Here is a 25,095-nt window from a genome sequence, read left to right on the forward strand (position 1 = left end):
ATAATTGCCATGGCTGTAGCTAATGTATATTTAATCAGAAAACATGCATCTGGGGGAGGAAAATTGTAATGCTATCACATTATGAGATAAAACCTGAACTACCCCTTGAAGCATTTGCCCAAAATAAAACTGATTATTAATATTTATAACTCATTGCATCCCTGTTCATAAGTACAATCAGCTGCACGGCTGATGTTTGAAATGAATGGGGGCCTCTTCACCATATGGCAACCACCTCAAAGAAACCTCTGGCTCTTCAACACTTCATTTGTTCAGTGTGGCTTCTTGAGCTACTTAAAAGCCCCTGAGCCACAGTTTAATGCAACCCTCTCTCCTAAGATGGAGTATCCCATACCAGAAGCTACCCTGGTGTTCACTTGTCTAAAATCTATTTGGTGTAGGATATCCTTCCCCAACCTGGTGCCTTCTTGGTGTTTTGGATCACAACTCCCACCAGCCTCTCTGGCTGGGGCAGATGATACTGGTTGCATAAAACATCTGGAAGACACCAAGCTGAAGACAGCTAGTTCAGGATAACTTTGCAAGATGGTTTCCAAGAATGAATTATTGCTACTGTGATTTATGGTTTAAAACCTGCTGGCTAGCCCAGTTGGTTGGAGCGTGATGCTGATAACACCAAGGTTGCAGGTTAGAACCTTGTAAGGGACAGCTGCATATTCCTGCATTGTAGGAAGGTGGATGAGATGTTCCTCAGGGTCTTTTCCAGCGCCATGATTCTACTTTATAAATTCTTTTTCCACCCCATATTAAATACGTGGGCAGCTGCATCTGGGGACAGGAGAGACATGGGGCACGATACTCGCACTGTTTCCACTATTGCTTCACATGCAGTCTACTGTGCTGGATCAGTGCAAGAGGAGCTTTCGCTTCCATGCACACTGAGGCCGTTTCCAGCTTGAACTGGACCACAATCCACAGGACCAACTTTTACTCTGGCATAGAAGTCTACCACGCTTCTCATGCACATATTCCCAAATATCGGTCAGTTCAAAATGAAAAGAGATAACTGGTCTCATTTGCTGAATGTGCAGATAAAATTGCAAATTAGCAGTAATCGATGGGCATTTTTCTTCTTCTCCCCTTTCTGGATGCTTTACAGTCGAAGATAATAGCCAGTCTCAAAAGAAGAAGATTACAGTGGAAGATCTGTTCAGCGAAGATTTCAAAATTCATGACCCAGAGGCTAAATGGATAAGTGGTGAGTGTTATAACCATATATGAAAATAACTTCTGTTACCTCTTGCACCATTTCTGTTTCAAATACCTTTCCCGCTGCCCCTTTTGTTTCACTTCCCTGCTATCTGAGCAAAGTTTCACAAAGTGACTCATCTGAATAGCTGGCAGATCAGAGCAGGGAGTGGGGGGATATATTATTGTCATGCCATAGGAAACGGGAGCTATTTGTAATTCTCGCAGGATTTTAATTAAAAAAAGAAAAGAAAACTTACCGGAAACACGTGGGAAGATGATAGCAAGATGAAAGAAGGTTTTTTTAAAAAAAGGTAAGGGACCTTGAGACGCAGGGGAAGGAGGCAGTCACTGATATTGTGATGTGTGCAATGTTGCAATATTTGCTCTTCTTCCCGGTTTGGGGGGGGGAAAGACCCGCTCCCTCCTGATCCTTTGCCCTGAGGCAGAGGCACTTCAGAATCTGGCCCCTGCTGCTGCCACAGGACGAGAGCAGGTAAAGGACCCTGGATGGGTTAAGTCCAGTCAAAAGTGCCTGTGGGTTTGTGGCGCTTATCTCGCTTCAGGCCAAGGGACCCAGCGTTTGTTCACAGACAGCTTTCTGGGTCATGTGGCCAGCATGACTAAACCGCTACTGGTCCACAGAGGACCATGACAGAAGCCAGAGTGCACAGAAACACCATTTACCTTTCCGCTGCAGTGGTACCTATTTATCTACTTGCATTGGTGTGCTTTCGAACTGCTAGGTTGGCAGAAGCTGAGACAGAGTAACGTTGGCTCACCACTGTTGATCAGATTCAAACCGCCGACCTTCCGATCGGCAAGCCCAAGAGGCTCAGTGGTTTAGACCACAGAGCCACCCACACTGTGCCCTAGACAGGTAGATAGAACCTGACTGCACAGGCAGATAATATTTTAATACTGAACATATGAGGCTGCTTTGAGCTGAGTTGCGGATTTAGTTCCTCTAGGAACTGGCAACTGCTCTCCAAGATCTGAAGAAGACGCCGTTCCTAGGACTTTTCAACCGGAGATGGCAGGAACAGGACCTGGGACCTTCTGCATGCAATGCACATGGTCTGTCACTGAGCTATGCCCCCTCTCACTATTTATTATTGCAGATATTAATATTGCACAGTTTTTGAAGAATAAAAACTGACTCCTTTTAGACGAAGTTTACCAAACCCATAAAAATATTACTCAAAGTTTTACTTGCACAACTATCTACACAATATCAACTTTACATTGAAAATATCCATATAATGTCTTGTGCTGTCTAGCACAGGCTCAGCATCTTGCAAAATGTGAAATAATCCAAATAGACCTATAAGCAAAGGTCTCTCTCTCTCTCTCTCTCTCTCTCTCTCTCTCTCTCACACACACACACACACACACACACACACACACAGACACGGCATCTATTTCACCTGGAGCTGTTTTCCTTGGGAGCTTCATTTACATCTTCACTCCAGGCAGTCTTGAGACAAAAGACACAAAAGCTTCTCCTTTCAAAATGGAGATTTGCAACCTTTGTCACCTCACTCACATGTTAGCTAGCAGGAAACAACAATAGTTTGTTTTTGTTTTTTCTATTTTTATTTTAATGCATTTCTTCCATAAGTTGAAAAAATACTCCCGCTTTTCACGCACTGGTTCTCTCGTACTCATGCATTTCTGTATATTCAAACAGGCACTTGGAGTCTGAGTTGATATCACTCAGCAAAGCCTCCATTTCTGTGACTTCTTAGCAGGAAACAACAATAGTTAATTAACAGCTAGTTAACGCTCAGAGAGAGCAATTCTTGCTTTTCTAAAGTTTCGGTGGAATATACGGTTTGAGGCGAATTAGCAGACATGGAGAACCAACCTGAGACTGTTAGATTGGGAAGACACTTTGCTTGGGAGGCTGCAGATTCAGGGGACCTGACGTAACATGGCTGACCCCCCACCCACAATTCCAGACCCTCCCATTACCCCTGTGAACAGGGGCAGTTGTGCCTCCTGGCAGATACCCAGATTGGCATCATCAGGCCTCCCATTCCCGAGTCCTACTTGTGAGGCAGAAGCTCTGTCCACATGTGCTTTGTTGGCACTCCAGGAAGAGCAGCTATAAACCACTCAGTTGGTCTTTCAGTGGGGAAATCTGAGCCACAAAGCAGTGGTGATGGAAATGAGACAGGCACCTGAACCTTTTCTCTCTCTCTCTGCAAAGAGAAAAGCCACTGGGGTGAGGGGAGACAATTTAAAGAGAAAGCAATACAGCCTACAGGAATAGGTCCTCAAATCTTACCTGTCCTTTTTTCTGCATTTCACTGCATCCTAATGTGGGTTCCTTTTATTAAGAAATGGTGGGGAAAGTTACACATAGCTATGGCTCTTGTGTTTGGCTGAAGAGAATGGAGTGGTGTATGGCGGGTTTAGCAGAATGGGATTCATTGACTGAGTTTTCGTTCAGGTTGAAAAGACCAAAGGTTGGTCAAGCATTGAAAAAGATCTATAGCGAACTGTCACTGGGAAAGCCATTATATAAATGTCAAGCAGGTTTTTGAACTGAATGGCTTGGCCTTTCACTGTTGCTGCTTTATATTATGACGTGTCAAATTCTGACTTCAGTTACTTTTGGCACAAAAGCTCAGAGGGTCTCTGCGGCATAGCACAGCATTCTTTCCAATTTATGAGGGCTGTATTACAGGGATGGGCCTCTTGCAGAAAAATATTAAAATGCCATCCTTTTCATCAGAGGTCACTGGAACAATTTTGCAGCCTTAATTAGTTATTGCATCACTCCTGTGGGACTGGCAAGTTTTATTATTGCACTCATTTTACAGCTGGGTAAACAACAAAAACAGAGTGATGAATCTTTAAGGTCATCAGCAAGACAGCAGATGAGGTGGGAATACAATATGGTGCACCAGACATAAGCTGGTACACTGCTCTGTCTCCAGCAGGCTTCAGCTCCTTGCTAACAGTGTTTTCCAGTCTCTTGGATTCATCTTGCAGGCTCTCCAGAGAAACAGTTATGTGGTAGCCTAACGTAGCAGAAAACAATGTTGGAGACTGTGCAGAAAAAAATATGTGCATTTGTGCATGAATTAAAACCATTTTATTTGCAAATGCAAGGAAACAATTTGAAATGGCATCGTTTCAAAGGATTTGAAATGGTCCTTGGCAGAGGTTATATCAAAAAATTCCCTGAGAAGATGTTTGAAACTTTACAAAACCAGAGCATTAAAGCCTGCAAAGACCCCTTCATGGGTCACCATCCACCTAGCATCAGAAGACCAAGAAGTGCTGGGGCTTCTGGTGGTTATTATCTCAATGCACAGGCAAGGTACAAATGGCAAAAGATGAGTGACTTGGAGCTCAGCTAGATTGGTAAAGAAAAAGTGTTTTATATGCATTGTGTATGCGATATAACACTGTGACACCAGATGGCACTGTGGAGGCCTGGATTTCCCTACCGGATTTCCCTGAATGTGTTTACAACGCGTTTAACTGAATCGCTTCTTTGACACGTCTAGATCCAGCCTTGGAGGAAGACTGGGATAAAATGCAACAAAGAAAATGATTTATACAGATGTTTCATTTGCCCTCCCTCCCCTCCAGTGCCCCTAGAAATAAAAAGGGAAAGCAAACTATTACAGTTTTAGTGTTCTCTGTGCTCCCCACCCAGCCACCCCCTGGCAAGATTATTCTATGTCTAGTCATATCACTAGGCTTTAAGGATGTGCCTTACTCTCTTCCACATGATCAACCCCTAGAAGACTTACAGTAACAAACAAGCAAACTGACTACAGCAGTTCAGTAATGAGCTGCAAGTAACTGCTTCTTTTATTTATGCAGATTGCTTTTCTGCCCGATCCCAAGAGCCTTTGGGATAGTCCATTCACAAGAGCTGTTGTGACATAGGCTAAGCTGTGAGATGGCGGTTTGATGAGGATGAGCAATAATTTTAATCTGGGGCATCTATGTCCAAAGATAACATCCCAGGCAGTAAACAAGCTCTCTCTGTCTTTTTAGTGCATTGCTTACTAATGAAATTATGAAGAAGACTCTGGGGGCTCTTTTGCAGATTAATGCGGAGCTTAATGGACCAGAAGCCTCTTCTTCTCTTGCTGTTAATCAGTTCCCAACATGATATTACACATTATATTGTGTGACCAAGAACCTGAACTCAGGATGGGAGGCGCTATAGCTCAGCACTAGAGCACATCTTTGCATGCACAAAGGCCCAGGTTCAATTCCTGTCATCTCTAGTTTGAAGTGTATCTAATAGCACTTGTTAGGATAGAACCTTTGCCTGGGATCTTAGAGTGACAAGCCAGTCAAATGGGATTGTATCCAGTGCAGCGCTAAGTTGAAGTTACTTAGCAGTATACTCGTTCCACTGGCAAAAAATTTTGCACCGGTAGAACAGTCATGCTCAAGAGAATGCATTAGTGGGTTTCTGGTAGCTCTGTTGTGCAACGGATTGTTGCATTGGATTCCTCTGTTGTGCAACATTATAACTCACCCATTCACTAGTACAACAACTATCTGACATAGAACACTGAATGAAGGTCATGGTAGACAACTTTACCCTAGACTTTATCCTAGTCTGACCTAGTATAAGGCAACTTCTTTCTTCGTATGATGTCACTGTGAGGCTATACAATTAAAAACAGGTTTGATTCTTAATTAGTGGGTCGCTGGGGTCAGGGACAGGTTTATTTGACAAATATGGAGTGTGTGCTCACCGGTGGGTGTGGTGGGTGGGTGAGGGAGTCCATCAGTTATTCCACAATAAATGAGGTTATTTATTTTCCATTTCTTCATGTAAGTGCCCTCAGACTGACAGCATGCATTGTGAATTTATTACACTCTACTGATAAAGCCATGGAGGCTTCTCAAATGATGCTCAGAGGCGTGGGCAGGCCATGAATTATTTATGGCTTACTCTGCATAATACTTAAGAGCTTTTATAAAATGCACAAATACTTTCAGGATTTCAAAAAAAGGGGGGGGGAGCCCAAATTAAAGTGGCACATAGACAGCTTGTTTTTCATTGGGGATGTCACTCCATGATGAAATACAGACTTTATATTTAGGCTGGAATTCAGTTCTCTGTGTCTTCTAGTTAGCAAAGAATACTTGTTGACATGCTTTATTTATTTAGCAAATGTAGATCTTCCTTCTGTCATGGGACTCAATGCATTGCTTGTGGGACTCCCGTACAGTTTCCCAAGTGGGAACTGACCAGGCCCAGGCCAGTTTAGCTTTAGCAAGTTGGTTGTGCCATTCATCCTTTAACAGAAGTTGAGACAGAACTGCATTAGCCTTTGTCTTGGGTGGGAGGGATTCAGAGATTTGGAGGTAGTTTCTGGTTAAGCTGGTGTTTGCAACACTTCAAGCTGTACCTGGGCAAAGCTCCCAAAAGCGCAGCAGACCAATGTACTGCTGTTTCGGGCAGTTCTTGGATACAGCCTGTGACATCTTTATCAACAAGCAGCATATTTTTCTTCCCCCCATGGGACTGATGCAGAAGACATTGGACTCAGTCTCAGTTGACAGGTTCACAGAATTGTAAATCCAGAGGGTACCAAAAGGATTGTCAAGTTCAACTTTTCCCTTCTTTTTCTCTACCCTATCAAGCATGGCAGAGCCATCCATACATTACTTTCCCACAGACTGACTTAGATCTATGGTTCCCCCACCCAGGAGATCTGTGGCACCATTCACATAACAAAAACTACCATAGTCAACATTTTCAAAAGTAAGGGGTGCATGGCTTGGCTTTTGCAAAACTAGTACTTAGCTAGTTGGGAACCCCTAACCTAAATTATGAGGACGCAGGTGGCACTGTGGTCTAAACCACTGAGCCTCTTGGGCTTGCCGATCAGAAGGTCAGTGGTTCAAATCCCCACGACAGGGTGAGCGCCCATTGCTCTGTCCCAGCTCCTGCCAACCTAGCAGTTTGAAAGCACGCCAAAAGTGCAAGTAGATAAATAGGTACTGCTCTGGCGGGAAGGTAAACGGCATTTCCATGCGCTGCTCTGGTTTTGCCAGAAGCGGCTTAGTCATGCTGGCCACATGACCCGGAAAAACTGTCTGCGGACAAACGCCTGCTCCCTCGGCGTGTAAAGCGAGATGAGCGCCACAACTCCAGAGTTGTCCACAACTGGACTTAACTGTCAGGGGTCTTTTACCTTTTTTTTTTAACCCAAATTATGCATTTTACATACTGTGTCATAAGCAGTGTGTGAACAACAGTGTGAAATGTACCAAGGCACCTGCTACACACAATTAATTCCAGGTGATTTGAGAAAATAAAGACTTCCACAGGGGGAAGGGGGAACATGTCTGAACTATCTAGCAATTTGTTTTGGGGGCAGGGGAACTCAGTGATAAGTTGACCCAAATAAAATTTCTTCCTGATCCTAACTAACTCAGTTGAACCCCACCAAAGGATGCAAAGCTGAAAAATGAATTGGTGCCCTACATTTAGAACCCAGAAGTGTGCTGTGTTACTTGAACTTGCCTTGTCTTTACATAACATCCTTTGTGGGTCAAAAATCTCCCGTTTCTAACAAGCCCATGCTTTTAGTAGTTGTTTTCGCTGGCAGCAGGGAAAGCAACTCAGGAATTCAACCTAGCTATACCTTTACTATTAGCCCTTTTTTCCAGTGTGGACTGGCAGAGATCAGTGCAACCTGGTGGGGCTTATGGGTGCTGGATGAGTGGAATAAGCTCTCCTAAAAATCCTCAATGTAAAAATGCTTTAAGAGGGTCCTTCCTGGGGATTTTGTCTTTATTATAGACTTAACACTCGTTGCTGTCATCCTGGGGACCTATTTACAAATCTCCCTGGTACAAGGAGATCACTGCAGCAATTCACAGGTACCCTGGCCAAGTTTGTGCAGCTTTTATAAAGTTAGTCTCATAATCCAGAATTTCTGTACCAGGCCTGTTTTGAGAGTCCTGCTAAACCTTGTGCCAATTGTTAATGGTGATGCTGTGTATCATCATTAATCCAACCTTTGCATTGGGTCTGAGATTTAGCCGATTGTCATGCGTTGCCACTATGGCTTTCCAATGGCCAGTTCCCATGTTGCCTCAGTATGGAAACATACTAATTATGTTGTCCATACTCAGACCAGTGTCAGCAGCTGGACAGAGAGAAGAGATGAGGGAGATCGCATTATTCCCAATAGGATCGTAGCTTCCATACATTAATTGAGACAACGTGCTCACCCTTTTCCAGAAACTATCTCACAGTCTCAGTGAGTTATGAATTGGGCCATATGTTCCTTGTGTGTTCCAAAACACTTTAGTTGAAAACGTTTAATGCTTAAAAATAGCCGCAGCATAGATCACTTTTGAGTGAGCAGAGTGCAGCCAAAGGGCAAGGGTGGTGAAGTGAAGGTCAGTTTTGAAAGGCCAGGTGCATGTGGTCACTGACAAGGGAGGTTTTATAGCAGAGGGACATTAACTGGTAGCAAAGTCATTAGCAGAAAAAGTTGTGACCTGACAAAGAGGATAGCAGGTGGATGCACAGAAGTTGGTGAGCTGGGTCATGAGGTTCCAAATTTGATAGGACAGAACTCCTCGGCTGGCTTCTTTGTTTAGTGCCTGTTGAGTTTGACAACAGTTCATGCCTGAGGTTTTCCAAGTTAAGACCATGGAGATTCATTGTGTTTTGGCTTAAGGTTGGATGATATGAAAGTTCTTTGGGTTGTACTTAAACCTACCGGGCTAGCTTCAAGGTACTGGTGTTGGTGTACAAACTCCTATGCAGCTTGCAACTAAAAGATTGCCTCACCTGCTACATACTTAACCAGTTACTGCATTCTGCAGGAGAAGGCACCCAGCAGCAAAATCATTCTGCACAGTGTTGGAATCAGGCCTTTAGTTCAGTGGGACCTGCCCTTTTGAACTCCCTCCTGTTGCATTTCAAAATGTCATTTTGTCACCTGCGAAATATGTTCCTCTTTCAACAAGTCTTCTAAATTATTTATTTCCAGTTGGTATCTGTCCTAAATCTGAGCTGATTTTATGTACATGATGTTGTTGTTTTAAACCAGGCATAGGCAAACTAGGTCCTCCAGATGTTTTGGGACTACAACTCCCGTCATCCCTAGCTAACAGGACCAGTGGTCAGGGATGATGGGAATTGCAGTCTCAAAACACCTGGAGGGCTGAGGTTGCCTATGCCTGTTTTAAACCATTTATATATCTATAGTTGTGGTTGTTTCTAATCCCTTTTACATGTGATCTTCATCGGTTTTTATATACGCAACTGTTTTACATGTCACATTGTAAATAGCTTTAAGATGCCTTGTGGGAAGTGACTCACAAATTAAACAAATAAATAATCTGTGCCTGCATGTCACATAAGACAGTAATGAAGCTTCAGACTAACTCCCCACTCCTCACCTCATCCCCACAAGTCTCTTTATGCAATTTATGCCTCATTATCCAAAGAGCATCCTGATTAAAATGGTCCCTCCATTAAAAATTGTATGACAGATACACTGTCCATTAGAAGCCTTGTTTATTTCAGCAACAGCAGGTCCTCTTGCAGGATGCTACATGTGTTTCTTCACAGCGTGATGGAACACAACCTTAGATTGATTCTTTTCCGTGCCATGCTCCTCCTGAGATTAAAGAGAGCAGCTCTAAGCTTTATAGCAATCAGCTTCATACAAAGGACTTGCTTTCCCTTTCATCTTTTGATACCAAGAAGTTAAGAGTCCTTGTTTCTTCTCCCTGTAGTGGCACCTAAGCTGTGATAGCACCATCAAGTAAATAAGAAAGAAAGAAATGAATTAGTAGAGACGGGTCCATTAGAGTGAATGGGGTGTTGGTGATGTTTGGAAATCAGATGGCACCTCACCACACCGACCAGTGTGATGTATCAGTAGAGTATCTGGAGCCCCAGCAGAGTCTTCAGAGATTTCCTGCTCCCAGCAGAACAACGTCTTATTGAAGTTAAGGGAAAAACTCCCCTCCCACAAGTAACAAAGTGTTTATTGCCTCTAGACAAAGCGAAACACTACTATCTACAGTTCTTCTGGTCTTAGAAGTAAATATACATATGTACAGAGAGATCCGCTAACACTGTCACCATGCTAGCCGATGCTAGCATGTGTAAAACCCACAGCTACTTTCAGAGTCAGACCCTGAAAACAAACAGGACAGGACAGGACAGGACAATACATAATAAAAGCAATGTCCTAGACATGTTATATCTGTCTCTGCATTCCTGAACCAATGGGAGGGTGAATCGCTCAGCAAGTCACATTATTATTATTTATTAAATTTATATACCATCCTTCATCTGAAGATCTCAGGGCAGTTCAAAAGATAAAAATACAGGATAAAAGCACAAAGTAAATAGCCAGTGTGGTGTACTGGTTAAGAGCAGTGGACTCGTAATCTGGTGAACTGGGTTCGCTTCCCCGCTCCTCCACATGCAGCTGCTGGGTGACCTTGGGCTAGTCACACTTCTCTGAAGTCTCTCAGCCCCACTCACCTCACAGAGTGTTTGTTGTGGGGGAGGAAGGGAAAGGAGAATGTTAGCCTTAGGGTAGTGATAAAGAGGGATCTCAAATCCAAAATCATCTTCTTAAAACAAAACCAAGACATAACCCGCTATCCCACAAGTATATTTAAAAGGCCATAGAATATTAATGAGCCAAAGGCCTGGTTGAAGGGGAAAGTTTTCTCCTGGTGCATATAATAAAGTAGCCAGGCAAACCTCCCTTGGGAGAGCATTCCACAAACAGGGAACAGCTGCCGAAAAGACCTGTTCTCATGTTGCCACTTTCCGGACTTCATGTGGAGGAGGCACACAAAGAAGGGCCTCAGAGGATGACTGCAGAGTCCGATTTGGTTTGTACACTTGACCTTGCTGGTGTTGCTGTGGTAACCCAGTGCATGTGGACGTGGGGGGTGTGCTGACTCAAGACCTGAGACCAAGTGCTGTGTAATTTCGTCCATTGCTCGCATCACACCAACATAGGGCACTGCCCCATCAATGTCACTCTGCCCTCAGCCAGCCACTGTTTTCTCACAGCCAGTCCAAGGGATGGCACTGCCTGTCGGCTTCCTCCTTCTCCTGCTCCTCAGCCTCATTGTTGCCTTTGTAGAACTCAGCAGGGAAGAGGACCAGAATTAGTTGGCTCTGCCTATCAATAGCTCTGGCTCCACCTACTGTTGGCCTCCTTGCCTTTCCCACTAGCTGCCTCAATTTGCATCAGCCACCGCTTTTGAGAATACTGGTGAGGTTGGGATCTGTATATAGAATTGGAGGAAAAGATTCATTACATTCTCTAGATCTGCCATCCCAGGGTTGCACAAGTTTTGCTTATCTTTCAACCCTTCGCCATGAAGCCATGTTTTTCAAACTCTGTCCCTCACCTTTGTGTGGTCTTCTTCAACCCTGCTGAAGAGTCCCCAGCAATACCATTATGGGGTAGGAGCCTTGGTGACACAGCATCGCATTTGATTATAGTGATACGATCATTTCTTTGTGTCAGACAAGATGGAATCGTTGCCATTGCTCTGTGCTTTCAAAGGGAGCCTCTTTTTATAAAGGATGACAGTAGGAGTGGAAATAGTGTTTGATGTAGACACTTGAAAAATGTACCTCACACGCATGAGCCTTGGAGTTCAACAAAGGGAATCAAGTTTTTATTTCTTCTTAAGCCTCACTTTTTTTCCTAGCTTGCTTTGTGTGTGTGTGTGCACACATCTGAAATAAACTATAACTTCTGTCAGCTCCAGCAAAGTACACTATACAGAACAGCGATCTATAGTATATATATACCATGTATGCCTCACCTGTACCTAATTGCTTCCATTTTCCTGCTGTGAATTTTAAAGATGGATAGGGAAGCTTCCTGGCAGATTTTGCGAGTCTTATCAAAAGGCTTGCTTACCTTGAAATTATTTGGATGTCTTGCCCAAGCAGGAGTCTCAGGATTTGCCCTGAAATGTTATTGTATGCAAAACCTAGTCACCAGAATGCTGGACTAGGTGGCCATTAGCCTGATCTGGAAAACTATTTTTTTTGCAGATATTCGTCATCTGGTTTCCTATACTCTTCTGATGCCTTTCTTCCCCCTAACATCAAACATTCCTTATCTCCCTCATCTTTCTCAAGCTTCTTTTTTTTATTATTATTAAAATTTTTATTACATTTTCAGTTTACAGAAAAGAAAAAGAAGGGCAAACCAGAAAAAAGAAAGAAAAACAATCCAACTTTCAAAATACATTTTTAGGTTACTAAAAGCTTCTTTGACTCCACTGGAAGAAGTTCATTCTCTGAAAAACCCTCAGAATCCATCCCCTCAAAGCTGTGGTCTCTGTTGACCTTTTGTTCCCCTGCAGGAAACCTTGATTGGTTCTACTTGACCTTTCCTCTCCTATTACTGCTGTTTCCCTTTCCTCTCTCCCTCCCCTTCTGTGCTTCTTTTTCAGATTGTAAACCTGCAGATAAGGCAGGGATTATTTTTTTTAACCACCTAGTAATGTTTAGGCACTCAATAAGGAATAAACATTATTAATGATACCATTACTCCTACTTTATGATAGGTCTGTGCATTTTAAGCACCTGCAATAATTGCATTCAAATTAATTTGAAAGGGCTCGTTTTACTGTAATGTCTTGCAGAGCTTGGACTGCATCCGGGTTTCCTTGAGCAAAGAACGTAAATGTCATTAAGAAAGGGAGGGCGGAATTGAGACAACCAAGCTGGAGTCAATGAATAAAACTGATCTCCCATCAGTTTTGTGGTGGAAATGAGCATGGAGGGAAGCTCTTACAGCTTCTTCCAAGAGCTGCCGAAGAAAGTATCCACGTTTAAACAATAAAATGTGGCCACAAACAATTGCTTAAGAAGCAGGTGACCAAAGCATATGACTGACTGGACATGTAAACAAGTCAGTGCTGCAGCTGGATAAAGAACAGCTCCAGCATGAAATTCAGGTATTCAATTGCAGTGCTGCTGCAGCTGATTGCCCAGATGTTATGCTAGTTGTGTTTTCATCCATCTGCTGTGCTGCTACTCTAGAGCAGGCACTCTGCATCAGGTAGACCTTGGAGGTAATCTTGGGTGACAGCAAGAGGGAAATACCGTATTTTTCGCCATATAGGACACACTTTTCCCCCTCCAAAAATGAAGGGGAAATGTGTGTGCGTCCTATGGGGTGAATGCAGGCTTTCGCTGAAGCCTGGAGAGCGAGAGGCGTCGGTGCGCACCGACCCCTCTCGCTCTCCAGGCTTCAGGAAGCTGTCCGCAAGCCTTGGGAGCCCGCGGGAGTGCCCGCCGGGCTCCCAAGGCTTGCGGGCAGCAGCCTGCAGCCCGAAGCACGGGGCGCGCTCTGGAGCATGCCCCATGCTTCGGGCAGATGTCCGCAAGCCCTGCGCACTGGGCGGGAGGTCCCACCGGCTCGCAAGGCTTGCGGGCGGCAGACTGTTCTGGGGGCTGGGGTCGGGGGAAGCTCGGGCTTCCCCCACCCCAGCCCCGTGGCTGGGGGGGGGGAAATAATTTTTTTTAATCCCCCCCCCAAAAAAAAAACCACTAGGTGCGTCTTATGGGCCGGTGCGCCCTATAGGACGAAAAATACGGTACTGGTGATTTGCCACTCTCAGAACTAACTGCAATGTTTGGTTTGTAATGCAGGGTGGGGGTGGGGGTGTGCTTTTCATCTTTCACATCTTTCAAATTCCGGAGACCCTCCGTTGCCTAATAATAATAATAAAATTTTATTTATATCCCACCCTCCCCAGCCGCAGCCAGGCTCAGAGCAGCTAACATCAATAAAAGTAACACAGCATTCTAAAATCAGAAGCTTAGCTGACATGAGGGGATTCGTGGGGCTCAGCAAGTCATGCATTACATGCACTCTTCTCATTTATTCCAAATACTCTTTGCCATGCTTCATTTTTAAACAAAATTTTCAGCAACAAATTTCCCAATAGCAAAAGGTTTCGGACTTCTGTTGACTGGACAGATAGCCTTGTCTTTGGGGATTATTTTAGCTCATCTTCCTTCCTTGTTTCTCACATTCAATCAGTTGTCAAATCATGTTGCTTCTTCCTGTACACCACTGCAAAAAAAAAATATGTCTTTCCCAACAGCTAAAACTCTAGCTCATGCTTTGGTTATTGCAGTTGTCTACATTTATCTTTAAGTAATAAGCAATATGGGGACGTGGGTGGCGCTGTGGGTAAAACCTCAGTGCCTAGGACTTGCCGACCGTATGGTCAGCGGTTCGAATCCCCGCGGCGGGGTGCGCTCCCGTCGTTCGGTCCCAGCGCCTGCCAACCTAGCAGTTCGAAAGCACCCTCGGGTGCAAGTAGATAAATAGGGACCGCTTACCAGCGGGAAGGTAAACGGCGTTCCGTGTGTTGCGCTGGCTCGCCAGATGCAGCTTGTCACGCTGGCCACGTGACCCGGAAGTGTCTGCGGACAGCGCTGGCTCCCGGCCTCTAGAGTGAGATGAGCGCACAACCCTAGAGTCTGGCAAGACTGGCCCGTACGGGCAGGGGTACCTTTATCTTTACCTAATAAGCAATATGTGCATGCTCTTAAGAAACAGTGGAAAGTGTAATTTTTATATTATTATTTTTAAAAAGCAGCAACCACTATCACACACCTTGTAAATCAACTATTATTACACTTGAAAACAGATAGCATTCCTCTGCAGCCCCACAAATCCAACTCATTGGTGTAACATTGGAAAAGGTCAATCACTTCTCCTACCTAGACAGTTATCTTTCCAAAAGGGCCAACATTGATGCCGAAATCCAGCATCACCTGAGCTCTGCGAGTGCAGCTTTCTCCCGATTGAAGTGCAGAGTGTTTGAGGACAGGAACATTTGCAGGGAAACCAAAATGCTTGTTTACACAGCTATTGTACTACCAACCTTACTGTATGCTTGTGAAACATGGACCACTTATAAATGCCATCTCCAGCTCCTTGAAAGATTCCATCAACGGTGTCTCAGAAAAATTTTACACATCACTTGGGAAGACAGGTGAACTATCAGTGTACTGAAAGAAGCAAATATCACCAGTGTTGAAGCAATGATTCTTCAACATCAACTTCGTTGGACTGGTCATGTTGTGTGGATGCCTGATGATCGTCTTCCAAAGCAACTACTCTACTCCGAACTTAAAAATGGAAAGCGTAATGCTGTTGGTCAACAAAAGAGGTGTAAAGACTGTCTCAAGGCAAATCTTTAAAAATGTAGTATAAACACTGACAACTGGGAAACACTGGCCTGCGAGCGCTCCAGTTGGAGAACAGCCTTTACCAAAGGTTTCATGGGCTTTGAAGACACTCAAACGCAGGACACAAGGGAGAAACGTGCTAAGAGGAAGGCACGCCTGGCAAATCCACACTGTGATCAACTCCTGCCCGGGAACCAATGTCCCCACTGTGAATTGGCCTCCACAGTCACTTACGGACTCATTGTTAAAACCGTGTTTATGCAAGACAATCTTACTTGGCTATGAGTGATCGCCAAAGAGGAAGAAGATTTTAAACAGACAGTTCACCTAACAAGGACTCCTGCTTGCACAATGAGGCTTCTCCCTTCCATCTTCCTTCTTTGTGCCCCCCAAAAATAGCTCCAAGGAGGGGTCAAGCGAACCCCCAGAACAGCACTCAGGGTGAAGAGAGGGAAGCTGGAATGTGCAGAAAGAATGTTAATCACAGCACAACATTGAATTCCACCCTTTACAATTTATTTCGTTTTATTACTTTAGCCTTGTAGGGAGTGGAAGAGAAGTCAGAAGTGCACAAATTCTGGGTCATGAGCTGCATGGCATTGACATCCCAAGAGTGCCATTTAATATTTTCTATAGCTCCAACTTCCAAGAGTGTGCTGTACAGAAAAGAGGCGACATGGTCCTTCCACAGGCAGCTTACATTCTACAATAGATGAAGAAGAGGTAACAGGAAAGATGTCAATAACTGGCAAATCCACAATGGAGGTGACATAGAGAGGAGCAAGATGATGGTAGAAATGTTAGGCTAGGATGCTGTTGTCTTTGCTCCCTGAGAGCTTTGATATTAGCCAATCGACCTTCCTCTTAATAGCTTCTTAATCCTTCTTTGGCTGGCTCTGAAGAACACAAGGAACAAGATACAGAATCATAAGAGGGGTTGATTTTAGGATTGCAACATTTAATCAATCAATCAATAGGCGAGACGCACAGGTGCATGAGGGACCAGGAAAATTGAACTAGAAGCTTCTTACTGGAGAAAGGGAGAAGGGTGGAAGGACAGAGAAGAATGGGGGGGGGGAGGTGCTTGCAAGGCAGGTTTCTGGGCAATAATCTCAGCAGCAAACCAGAGTAGTGTGTGAACTACAAAGAAACCTCCCAACCCAAAAAAATCCATTGATGAGCCAGGGATAGGTACCCACCAGGCAAACCCTGTGGAAAGGGAACAAACACACCTTTACTAAACTTATGACATTACCACGTGCCCTCCCCTGGCTGCTTCTTTGGTGATACAAATTCTCCTTTTTGGTAATACATAACTAGCCACACTAAAGAAGTGTCCATTTAAAACTAAGGCAGAGCAATATATATTGTCAAGGGTTTGTGCACTGCCTCCAGCTGCTTTTTGGTAACATTTCAAGAGGCCATAGCCTTTGTAATCTCCCTATCTATTCACAAAATTAATTCTAAAGACGCTATTGCACTCAGACCTAGCATATTGTAACCACTATCAAATTATATCCTAGATTGTTGTTGTTTCTGAAGCGCACCCAGTCTTCTTGCCGTCCTGGTGAATTTGCATCCTGTATTTCTTCATGGTGGGAGAAAGAGCTTGGTTGTGGAAAGGCCTGTTTGGAGTAAATGTGTGTTGCTCTTGAATGTTCTTGGCACAAAACATACTAAATGCAAGGGTCCGTGCTGCATTAAAGTAAAGAGTGATTAAAGCTACTCCTTGCATAATAAAGCACACTAAGCCATGTTATGCTGACTTAATGTACCAATGTGATGAGATGTTCATTGTTTAGGTAAATTACAGCAAATCAACTGCTTAGAGGGGTGTCCCAGCCCCCAGTCATATTAAACAGGAAGGAGAAGAAGCTCTACCAAAGGGAAAAGGAGAAACACTAAAAGATAATGACCCATAATGTCAGTGAGATAAAAAAAGATTTCACGTGTCTCCAGGAATTAAGGGCTCTGTTCCTAATGTTACAAGCAAGCTGTTCCCTCTTACAATCTGCTTCCTCATACTAATAAAATGGAACTGTAAGAAACTGGAGTTTATTTCTGCATTGCAGTAGTCTGGGTTGCACAAGCCTCCCCCCCCCCCCCCACCAGCCCCAGGTACAGGCACAGCGCGCAAGACCAGGGGCTTTTTATATGCAAGCAACACCCCACTGAGGCCAGAAAGGAAACTCCGTAAAATTGCCACACACCAGACATACATTGCAATCTGCTCCCTTCCTAGCTAGATTGCTATTATGCATGAGACTCCTCTTTCTGCAAAATGTGCTGTTTTCTCCCTTTGCTGCATTATGACTTAGCAAGTGGACCCTGTTGAAAATCCCTCTAGTAGAATAGGTAAAGGTAAGGCAAAGGCAGCTATGGGGTGTGGCACTCATCTCGCTTTTCAGGCCGAGGGAGCTAGTGCTTGTCCACAGACAGCTTTTTTTGTCATGTGGCCAGCATGATTAAACTGCTACTGATGCATGGAGGACCGTGATGAGTGCTGGAGCTCATGGAAACACTGTTTGCCTTCCCGCTGCAGCTGTACCTATTTATCTACTTGCACTGGCATGCTTTTGAACTGCTAGGTTGGCAGAAGCTGGGACAGATGCAACGGGCGCTCACCCCGTTGTGGGGATTCGAACCGCCGACCTTCTGATCTGCAAGCCCAGGAGGCTTAGTTGTTTAAACCACATCATCACCCGCGTCCCTGTTTACCTTTACCTTACTAGAATCGTGGCTTACTGTTAAAGCTACAGGTTCCATTCCTGTCTTTCTTTTCAGCTAATTCCTCTGCAGCACTGGCATTGAGAAGTAAGACTCTGAATAGTGACCTTCTTCTGAGCAGGAGAGGTTATTTGGGAGTTCTGTAGCAGACGGCATTTAATGGGAGAAGCTTACACCTGTGGAACTATGGTTGTTGCTGTGCTCAAAGCTCTTGAATGGACAGAAGTGCCATCCCTTTGCGGAAAGCTGCCATCCTTCTTTTGATGCAGGGAAGCCAAAGTATGCTTGGACACTGGAAGAGAATGGAAACCACAAAGGAGAGAAATTATTTATTGTGTGCAGCTTTCCCTTGGCAGTTCTGGGAGCCCTTTGCCCTGTGTGCTACCTTGCCACAGGGTAGGTTTGTCTGGAGAAAGCATTGGTATAGACATGGCCTAAGGCAGAATCAAATCTCCAGTTTTGTAAATAAGGAGGTGGAAAGCTTTGCATGCAAACTGAACCTAGCATGATTATCTAAACTTGACTGTATTGCTTTGTCCTTACTTACTTACTTACTTACTTACTTACTTACTCCCAGCAATTCCTATCCCACCTTCCTACACTGAAGTGTATTCACCTTTGATTCATCTATTCTTTTCTGTGTACATCTGTCTCGGATTTCCCTCATCTGCTTTAGTTTTGTCCTTTTGCTACCAGACCTTGTCCTACCATTAGTCTGCTCTCTCAAAGCACTCCACCTTCCCTTCCTTGCTACCCCCATATTCTTGGCACTCATTCCCTGCTGCTACCTCTCTTACTTCCTTCAAATCCCTCCTCAAAACCCACCTTAATCATGAAGGCCTTGGCATAACTCCATAGTCTGCATATCCTACTGTAGTTCAGTCTGTAACTAAGCCCAAGCATGTGCAACCAAAACAACTGCACACTGCATCCTCGTTTACCCCTGCCTCCCATTTCTTTTCCTTCCTGCTCTATTGCTTCCCCTGTGAAGAATTTTAGATTGTAAGCTCTTCAGGGCAGAGGCTTGAACTCTTATACCATACTTCTCTTCAATGTGCCATGAACACCAATAGTGTTCTGTAAACCACCATCGTCATTGTCATTCTTTAGTTCCTTATTATATTTTCCCACCACCATGGGGGTATCAGGTGCATTTTCTGCCTTGGGCACCAACATGTGTTTGGTCTTTCTCTGTCCACTGTGATGCTTTTGGCTCTCATTTTCTTGGGTCTCCACCAGCACTTGCTCTTGCTAAGCCATTCCATCAGCGTCTGTCTTTGGGAGTTGTGCTAGCTCAGTTTAGGGCTTTTGCCTGGCATTAATTGCTGGTGCAATTTGGAAATAAAACCAGATTGTTCTCGTCCACCTGTCGTGGGCTTCTCTTCTATCACTCAACAACGGCCTCTCTTAACAAGAATTGCCTCCATTTCCTTCACCGTTCATATTACATATGGGACTTCAAGAACTTGCAGGCAAATGGCTTATTTGTTCTTAATCTGTAAACCTGCTACACATTCAGCCGTTGCAGCCTGCTGCAACACCTCGGCCAAATGCCTTTTATGTGAAAAAATGGTATGTTGTGAATACACATTGCTAGGCAAGAGCCACACGGAACATACGGCTGTGATGGGGCGACGATTTGGATGTGCTGCTGACAATCTGGCATCTTTCTTCCTTGGGTCCCTTTTGCCACCTGAATGTTAGCTTCCATTTCTCATTTCATAGGAAGAGATGGGAGATGTTGAAGAGCGAGGCCATAAAATGCTGGTTTAATCAAACACAGGAAGCTCCCGTATACTAAATCACACCCTTGGCATCTCTGACTCAGTGTTGTTGACTTTCCAAGGTTTCAGACAAGGGATATTTCCCAGCCCTAATGGCGAACACTAGGGAGTGAACCTGGGACTTTCTGCAGGCAACAGAATTGCTCTACCATTGAGCCATGCCCCTTCCTTGTGTCACCATTCAATTTGTGCATGGGCCAAATACATGCATTGTTTAGCCAATGGGGTATTGTGCAGCTCACCCATGTTTTAGCTCACTGACAGGCAATTGGTGGCCCGTGGGTCACATGCAGCCCCTAGCCTAATTTTAGATGCTACTGGCCCCAATGCACCATTGTACTTTATCATAAGTAACACCTGCAGGTTTTTTATGGTCCTGACCATGTTTTAGTGCTGTGGGGTCAGTAGTTAATTCATTTTTGAACCCAGTCTCCTAGAACTGAGCTCTTGTGTAACAGCCATGGGATACTTCCATCATCCAGATCCATAGAGCAGCATATGAGCTGCATGCTGGAGCAGAGCAGACTTGTGGCAATGTTTTGACCACACTTCCTTGGGATATGTGTCAGCAGATTGCCTCTCTGTGGCCAGGGAACGAGCCTTTCCAGACAGTTGGGAAATGTAACTCAAATGCTGCATAATGCAAGTTTTAGAAGTGCAGGAGCTCAGCATGACAGCCCCCATACCAACATCCCTAAAGAGGGGCCCAAGCTGCTGGCATATTTATTGATCTACATTTCTTATGTACACTTTTACTATTAGTATACAGGACTAGGGTGGGGGAAGGGATTTATCAGTTTGTGGGTATTATTAATAATAATAATAATAATAATAATAATAATAATAATTTGTGTTTTTATCTTGTATTTTTACAAGGGAAAGGATTTATCAGTTTGTGGGTATTATTATTATTATTATTATTATTATTATTATTATTATTATTAATTTCATGTTTTTATCTTGTATTTCTATGTTGCGAACCACCCTGAGATCTACAGATGAGGGGCAGCATACAAATTTAATAAGTAATAATAATAATAATAATAATAATATATACACACACAAAATCTAGCGACTGTCAATATATAAATGTTTGCAATTTCCGGAAAATGTGATATAAGGTATAGAATATACGTTGTTTGATATTTATATTCATTTGAGACTGTCAGCATTCACTGAGCGCATTATGCAACACATAGTTAAACTGTGGAGCTCATTGCCACCAGAGGCAGTGATGGCCACCAACTTGGATGGCTTTAAAAGAGGATTAAGACAAATTCATGGAGGAGAGGGCTGTTGATGGCTGCTAGTCCCATTGGCGATGTTCTGCCACCACAGTTGGAGGCATCAGTGCTTATGAATACCAGTTGCTGGAAGCCACAGGAGGGGAGAGTGCTCTTGTGCTCAAATCCTGCTCGCAGGTTTTCTGCAGGACCCTGTGAGAATGGAATGGCAGACTAGATGAGCCACTGGCCTGATCCAGCAGGCTTGTATGTTCTTAGGAAAACCACAAACCATCAGTGGGCAAGATCTGAAGTGCTGCAGGTAGAGTTCTGCCTGCATATAAGGGCTTCTCACCCTCGGCAGATCCATCTGCCGTCCAAAATGCCCCCTTCAAGCCCCCATAATCAAAGATCTGCAATTGGAATTGTCACTCTTTCCTGACGTGCATGCATGGAAGAGCTTTATCAGGCAGATTCCCAGAAATCGTAAGCGAGGGAGATAGTTGAGTCAAGGGATTCCAGGATAATTCTTTATATGTATTTGAACAAACAACTCTTTGCTTAGAGAATTAGGTATTTTCAGCATTGTTTTGGCTGAAAATAGCCCCCTATAAAACTGGAAACATTTTTTTAAAAAATGAGATTCAGTGGTGACCTTTATCAGCTCTGATGACAGCTATAAATCAGGCTGAAATTCTCATCAGCTTGCTGGACAGAATTCATTACAGACCAAGATTGCTGTGTTATTTTCTGTCTTTGATTGAGGGACGCCCTATTAAAATGAATTCAGCTTCAATAATATGAATCACACATTTCAAAACACAAAAGGAGGCCTATTACTCATTGATTCCTAGGACGACGATGATTACAGGACTTGGAGACTACTGAAGCCTTATTGTGTTTTGCTTTGGGTCACAAAGCCAATCAATTTCTGCTTCTTTAAAGCAAGCCAATTTGCTCTTCATTAAATTTCGACCCTTTGCTGATGGCACGTATTGACTGTAGCAGCAAGATCTAAAGCCCCAGCAGATCATTGATGGTTCACTTTTTTTCTTTTCTTCTCTTCTTTTCAGTAGGGTCCGAATTTCCAAAAAGAAGTGAAATCCTTCAAAGATGGTTTAATCATTCAGAGTATAACATGCATAAACACATTGTCTCAATTGCCATGGGAATAACCATGTGGCTTGATTTCTCATGTAGCTCTAGAACAGAGAGGGGAAACATGCGGACCTCCAGGGGCTGTTGGACTGCAGTGCCCATCATCCTTTGCTGTCTCAAGGTGATGGGATAACTAGTCTCATATGATCAACATGCCTAAATCCAATTAATGCAGGAAGGGGTTAATGCCATAGAGTAAGCTGTCCTGCCAGGCTTAGCAATGTCTATTTCCCTTCACTTTGGGAAAAACTAGGAACTTCCCTGTTTAGGGAAGTTCTAATGACTGATGTTTTAATGTATTTTTAATCTTTGTTGGAAGCCGCCCAGAGTGGCTGGGGAAACCCAGCCAGATGGGCTGGGTATAAATAAATTTTTGTTGTTGTTGTAATCAAGTCTTTGTTCTCCCCCTGTCCTCCCAAGAAGCTCAACATGTGAAGAGGTTTGAGCTGGTTGCTACAGCTCAGACCACATGGCTCTCACCAGCCGCTCTTGAGGACCTAAAGCAATAATTTAGTAATTTTTCACCAGTTTGTGAAAGCTAAATTTTACTATCTGTGCAACCTTTTCTGAAGCACGTGAATCTGACCTCTGGAGAGTTTTTAAGAGGGGATTTTGGAAGTCACTTTAAAGGGCGTATTTTAAAAGTCTAACAGCCTTTTACTTTGCTGCATATTCTGTGACTTTAAATCTCTGCTGGGATTCTGTCACCAAAGTGTTCTTCCCCTAAACTTGGATCTTGGTATCCAGGAATTTTCACCAACAATCCGGAGGGTCACAGATGGTGCCCATCCCTGCTCTAGCATGCTTGTTTTTCTTCTATTGGAGGCTGCATTTCAGATGGATAGTGTTACATGCATTCAGAAAAGAATCACTTGACATTCAAAAAATATTTTAACTATACCTAGATCTGTGGCCCTTGGGGATTTGTTACACATCTGCAGTAACATGGATTTAGTTACCTCTTAACACACAAAGCCATTTTATTACGCAAGCAGGGCTGGCTGAAGAGGGACAAATTCAGAGAACATTTCAAGGCTTCCTGTGGGAATCTGAATCTACATTAGAGATAATGAAAACAAATCCTACTGCACTTTAACTGCCAACAAAAGGATGGTCAACTAAAATCCAGGCAGGGTGGAAGTGGAAAGAGATATGTTTAAAATCTCTGGTTTTGATCATAGGAATTCAGCTATTGCTAGTATATACAGCAGTAGTTTGCAAACTTACTTTCTTTTTTAAGTGGACAGTTATTTATCACATTTGCTGCAGTGCTGTCTTTTCAGTCTGTACCAGTTGCTTTGAGTTAAATTGCCTGGAAACAGTACTGTTGTGCATTTCAAGGCAATAGAAGTTCATACATGCCGTTTTCATGGAACTCTTCCAACACTGACCTCTGTGCATCTGCCAAAGCCCCAAATGCTGCATGAAATTCTAGGTGTAACCTAGAGGTTCTGAGTTAGTTCCCATTCATGACAAACGCTGGCTGGGCCTATTAGGAACCCAGGAAGTCTGGGTTCAGACTATTTGCACATCAAGCACAATGTGCTAGTTCTTATTGACAGAGGTTCTCCAGCAGGGAAGTCATGAGAAATTGGATTCAGTTCAAATTTGAAGGTGGACTTGCCTGGTTTGCACTTTCCAAGGCAATAGGCAAACTGTAACACAGCCCTCCTTCGAATTTTGCACTTCTCTGAATTTTGCAATGCAGTTCTCCAGCCAAGTTAAATCTATAAAAATGCATATAATAGAATAAAGTGTTCATATGAATGCATATATTGATGAAAATAACATAAAACCCACATTATATTAGTGGAAATTGCATGCAAAAATGTGTACTAGGAGAAAACACCGATGAATGTACAGGAGGAGGAAGAGGAGCAGCATAATAATAATACTAATACTACTACTAATAATAATAGATATATAAATGTAAAGAGCCAAACAGATTTGCCCATTCCTGCTCTACAGGGTCTTTCTTCCAGGATCACCTTCTACCTAATCCTTCACACTGTTGTTCTGTTCTCTCTTCTCGTCTTTAGATACAGAATTCATTTATAGAAACCGGAACGGCTCTGTGATACTGCACAATGTTGAAACAAACAACTCAACAGTGTTAATAGACAACAAAATAATTGTAAGTACCACATTTAATGGGCAGGTTTATTTCACAGTTGTCCGGTTTTCAGACCAATAAAATGGCTTTAGTTTACTTCTTGTACCACCTTCAATAAGTAGTACACTTATTAAATATCTTGGCCTTGGCATCAGCAGAAAATGCAAAACACAGATCTTTTAACATACCTAGAGCTCAGATTCCATACTTGCTGCAGCATTTTGATCTTTCCGTTTCTAACTGTTTAATGGTCTGTGTGCCATATGAGACACGTGAGCCAAGCCTAGCTCAGTAATAATGCCAAGTTCCATTATGAAACACACAGGCAATTTTATCTTATCTTCTTTGTCAGGGAACTGCCATCGGAGCCAGAGGGAGAGGGAGGGCTCCAGAGGGATTACGGAGAGCGTCCCAGGAGGGAGAGAAGCAACCCATCTTTTGGGGAGGGAAATCAGCGTAGCACCAGTGGAGAAGGGGGGCAGATGGGGGAATCGGCGAGGTGGCTCCATGACTCCTCGCTGGAGACCAGCGGGGAGAGTAAGGGTCCTCCGCTGCCCACACCCTCCCTGCGCAGAAGGCTTCCGCGCAGGAAGAGTAGGCGGAGACTAGGTGTCAAAGAGCTTCTTTGCTGGAAGAAGTTCAAGAAACGCCCACTGACGGATT

General features: G+C 43.7%; 1 protein-coding gene across 7 annotated transcripts in view; it reads left to right on the plus strand.

The window, feature by feature from the left end:
* DPP6 (dipeptidyl peptidase like 6) overlaps nt 1-25,095 on the plus strand; it is a 506,101-nt gene that overhangs the window by 347,532 nt on the left and 133,474 nt on the right. For all 7 annotated transcript variants that reach the window (XR_013831809.1, XM_079946663.1, XM_079946665.1 and 4 more), the window contains exons 3-4: nt 1,121-1,219; nt 24,359-24,453. Coding sequence is in view for 6 of the 7 variants with exons in the window: in XM_079946663.1 (XP_079802789.1) it covers nt 1,121-1,219; nt 24,359-24,453 (194 nt within the window). In the remaining variant the exon portion in view is untranslated. The remainder of the gene's footprint in view (nt 1-1,120; nt 1,220-24,358; nt 24,454-25,095) is intronic.

The sequence above is a fragment of the Podarcis cretensis genome, assembly GCF_951804945.1.
Source record: "Podarcis cretensis genome assembly, chromosome: 12".
NCBI lineage: Eukaryota > Metazoa > Chordata > Lepidosauria > Squamata > Lacertidae > Podarcis > Podarcis cretensis.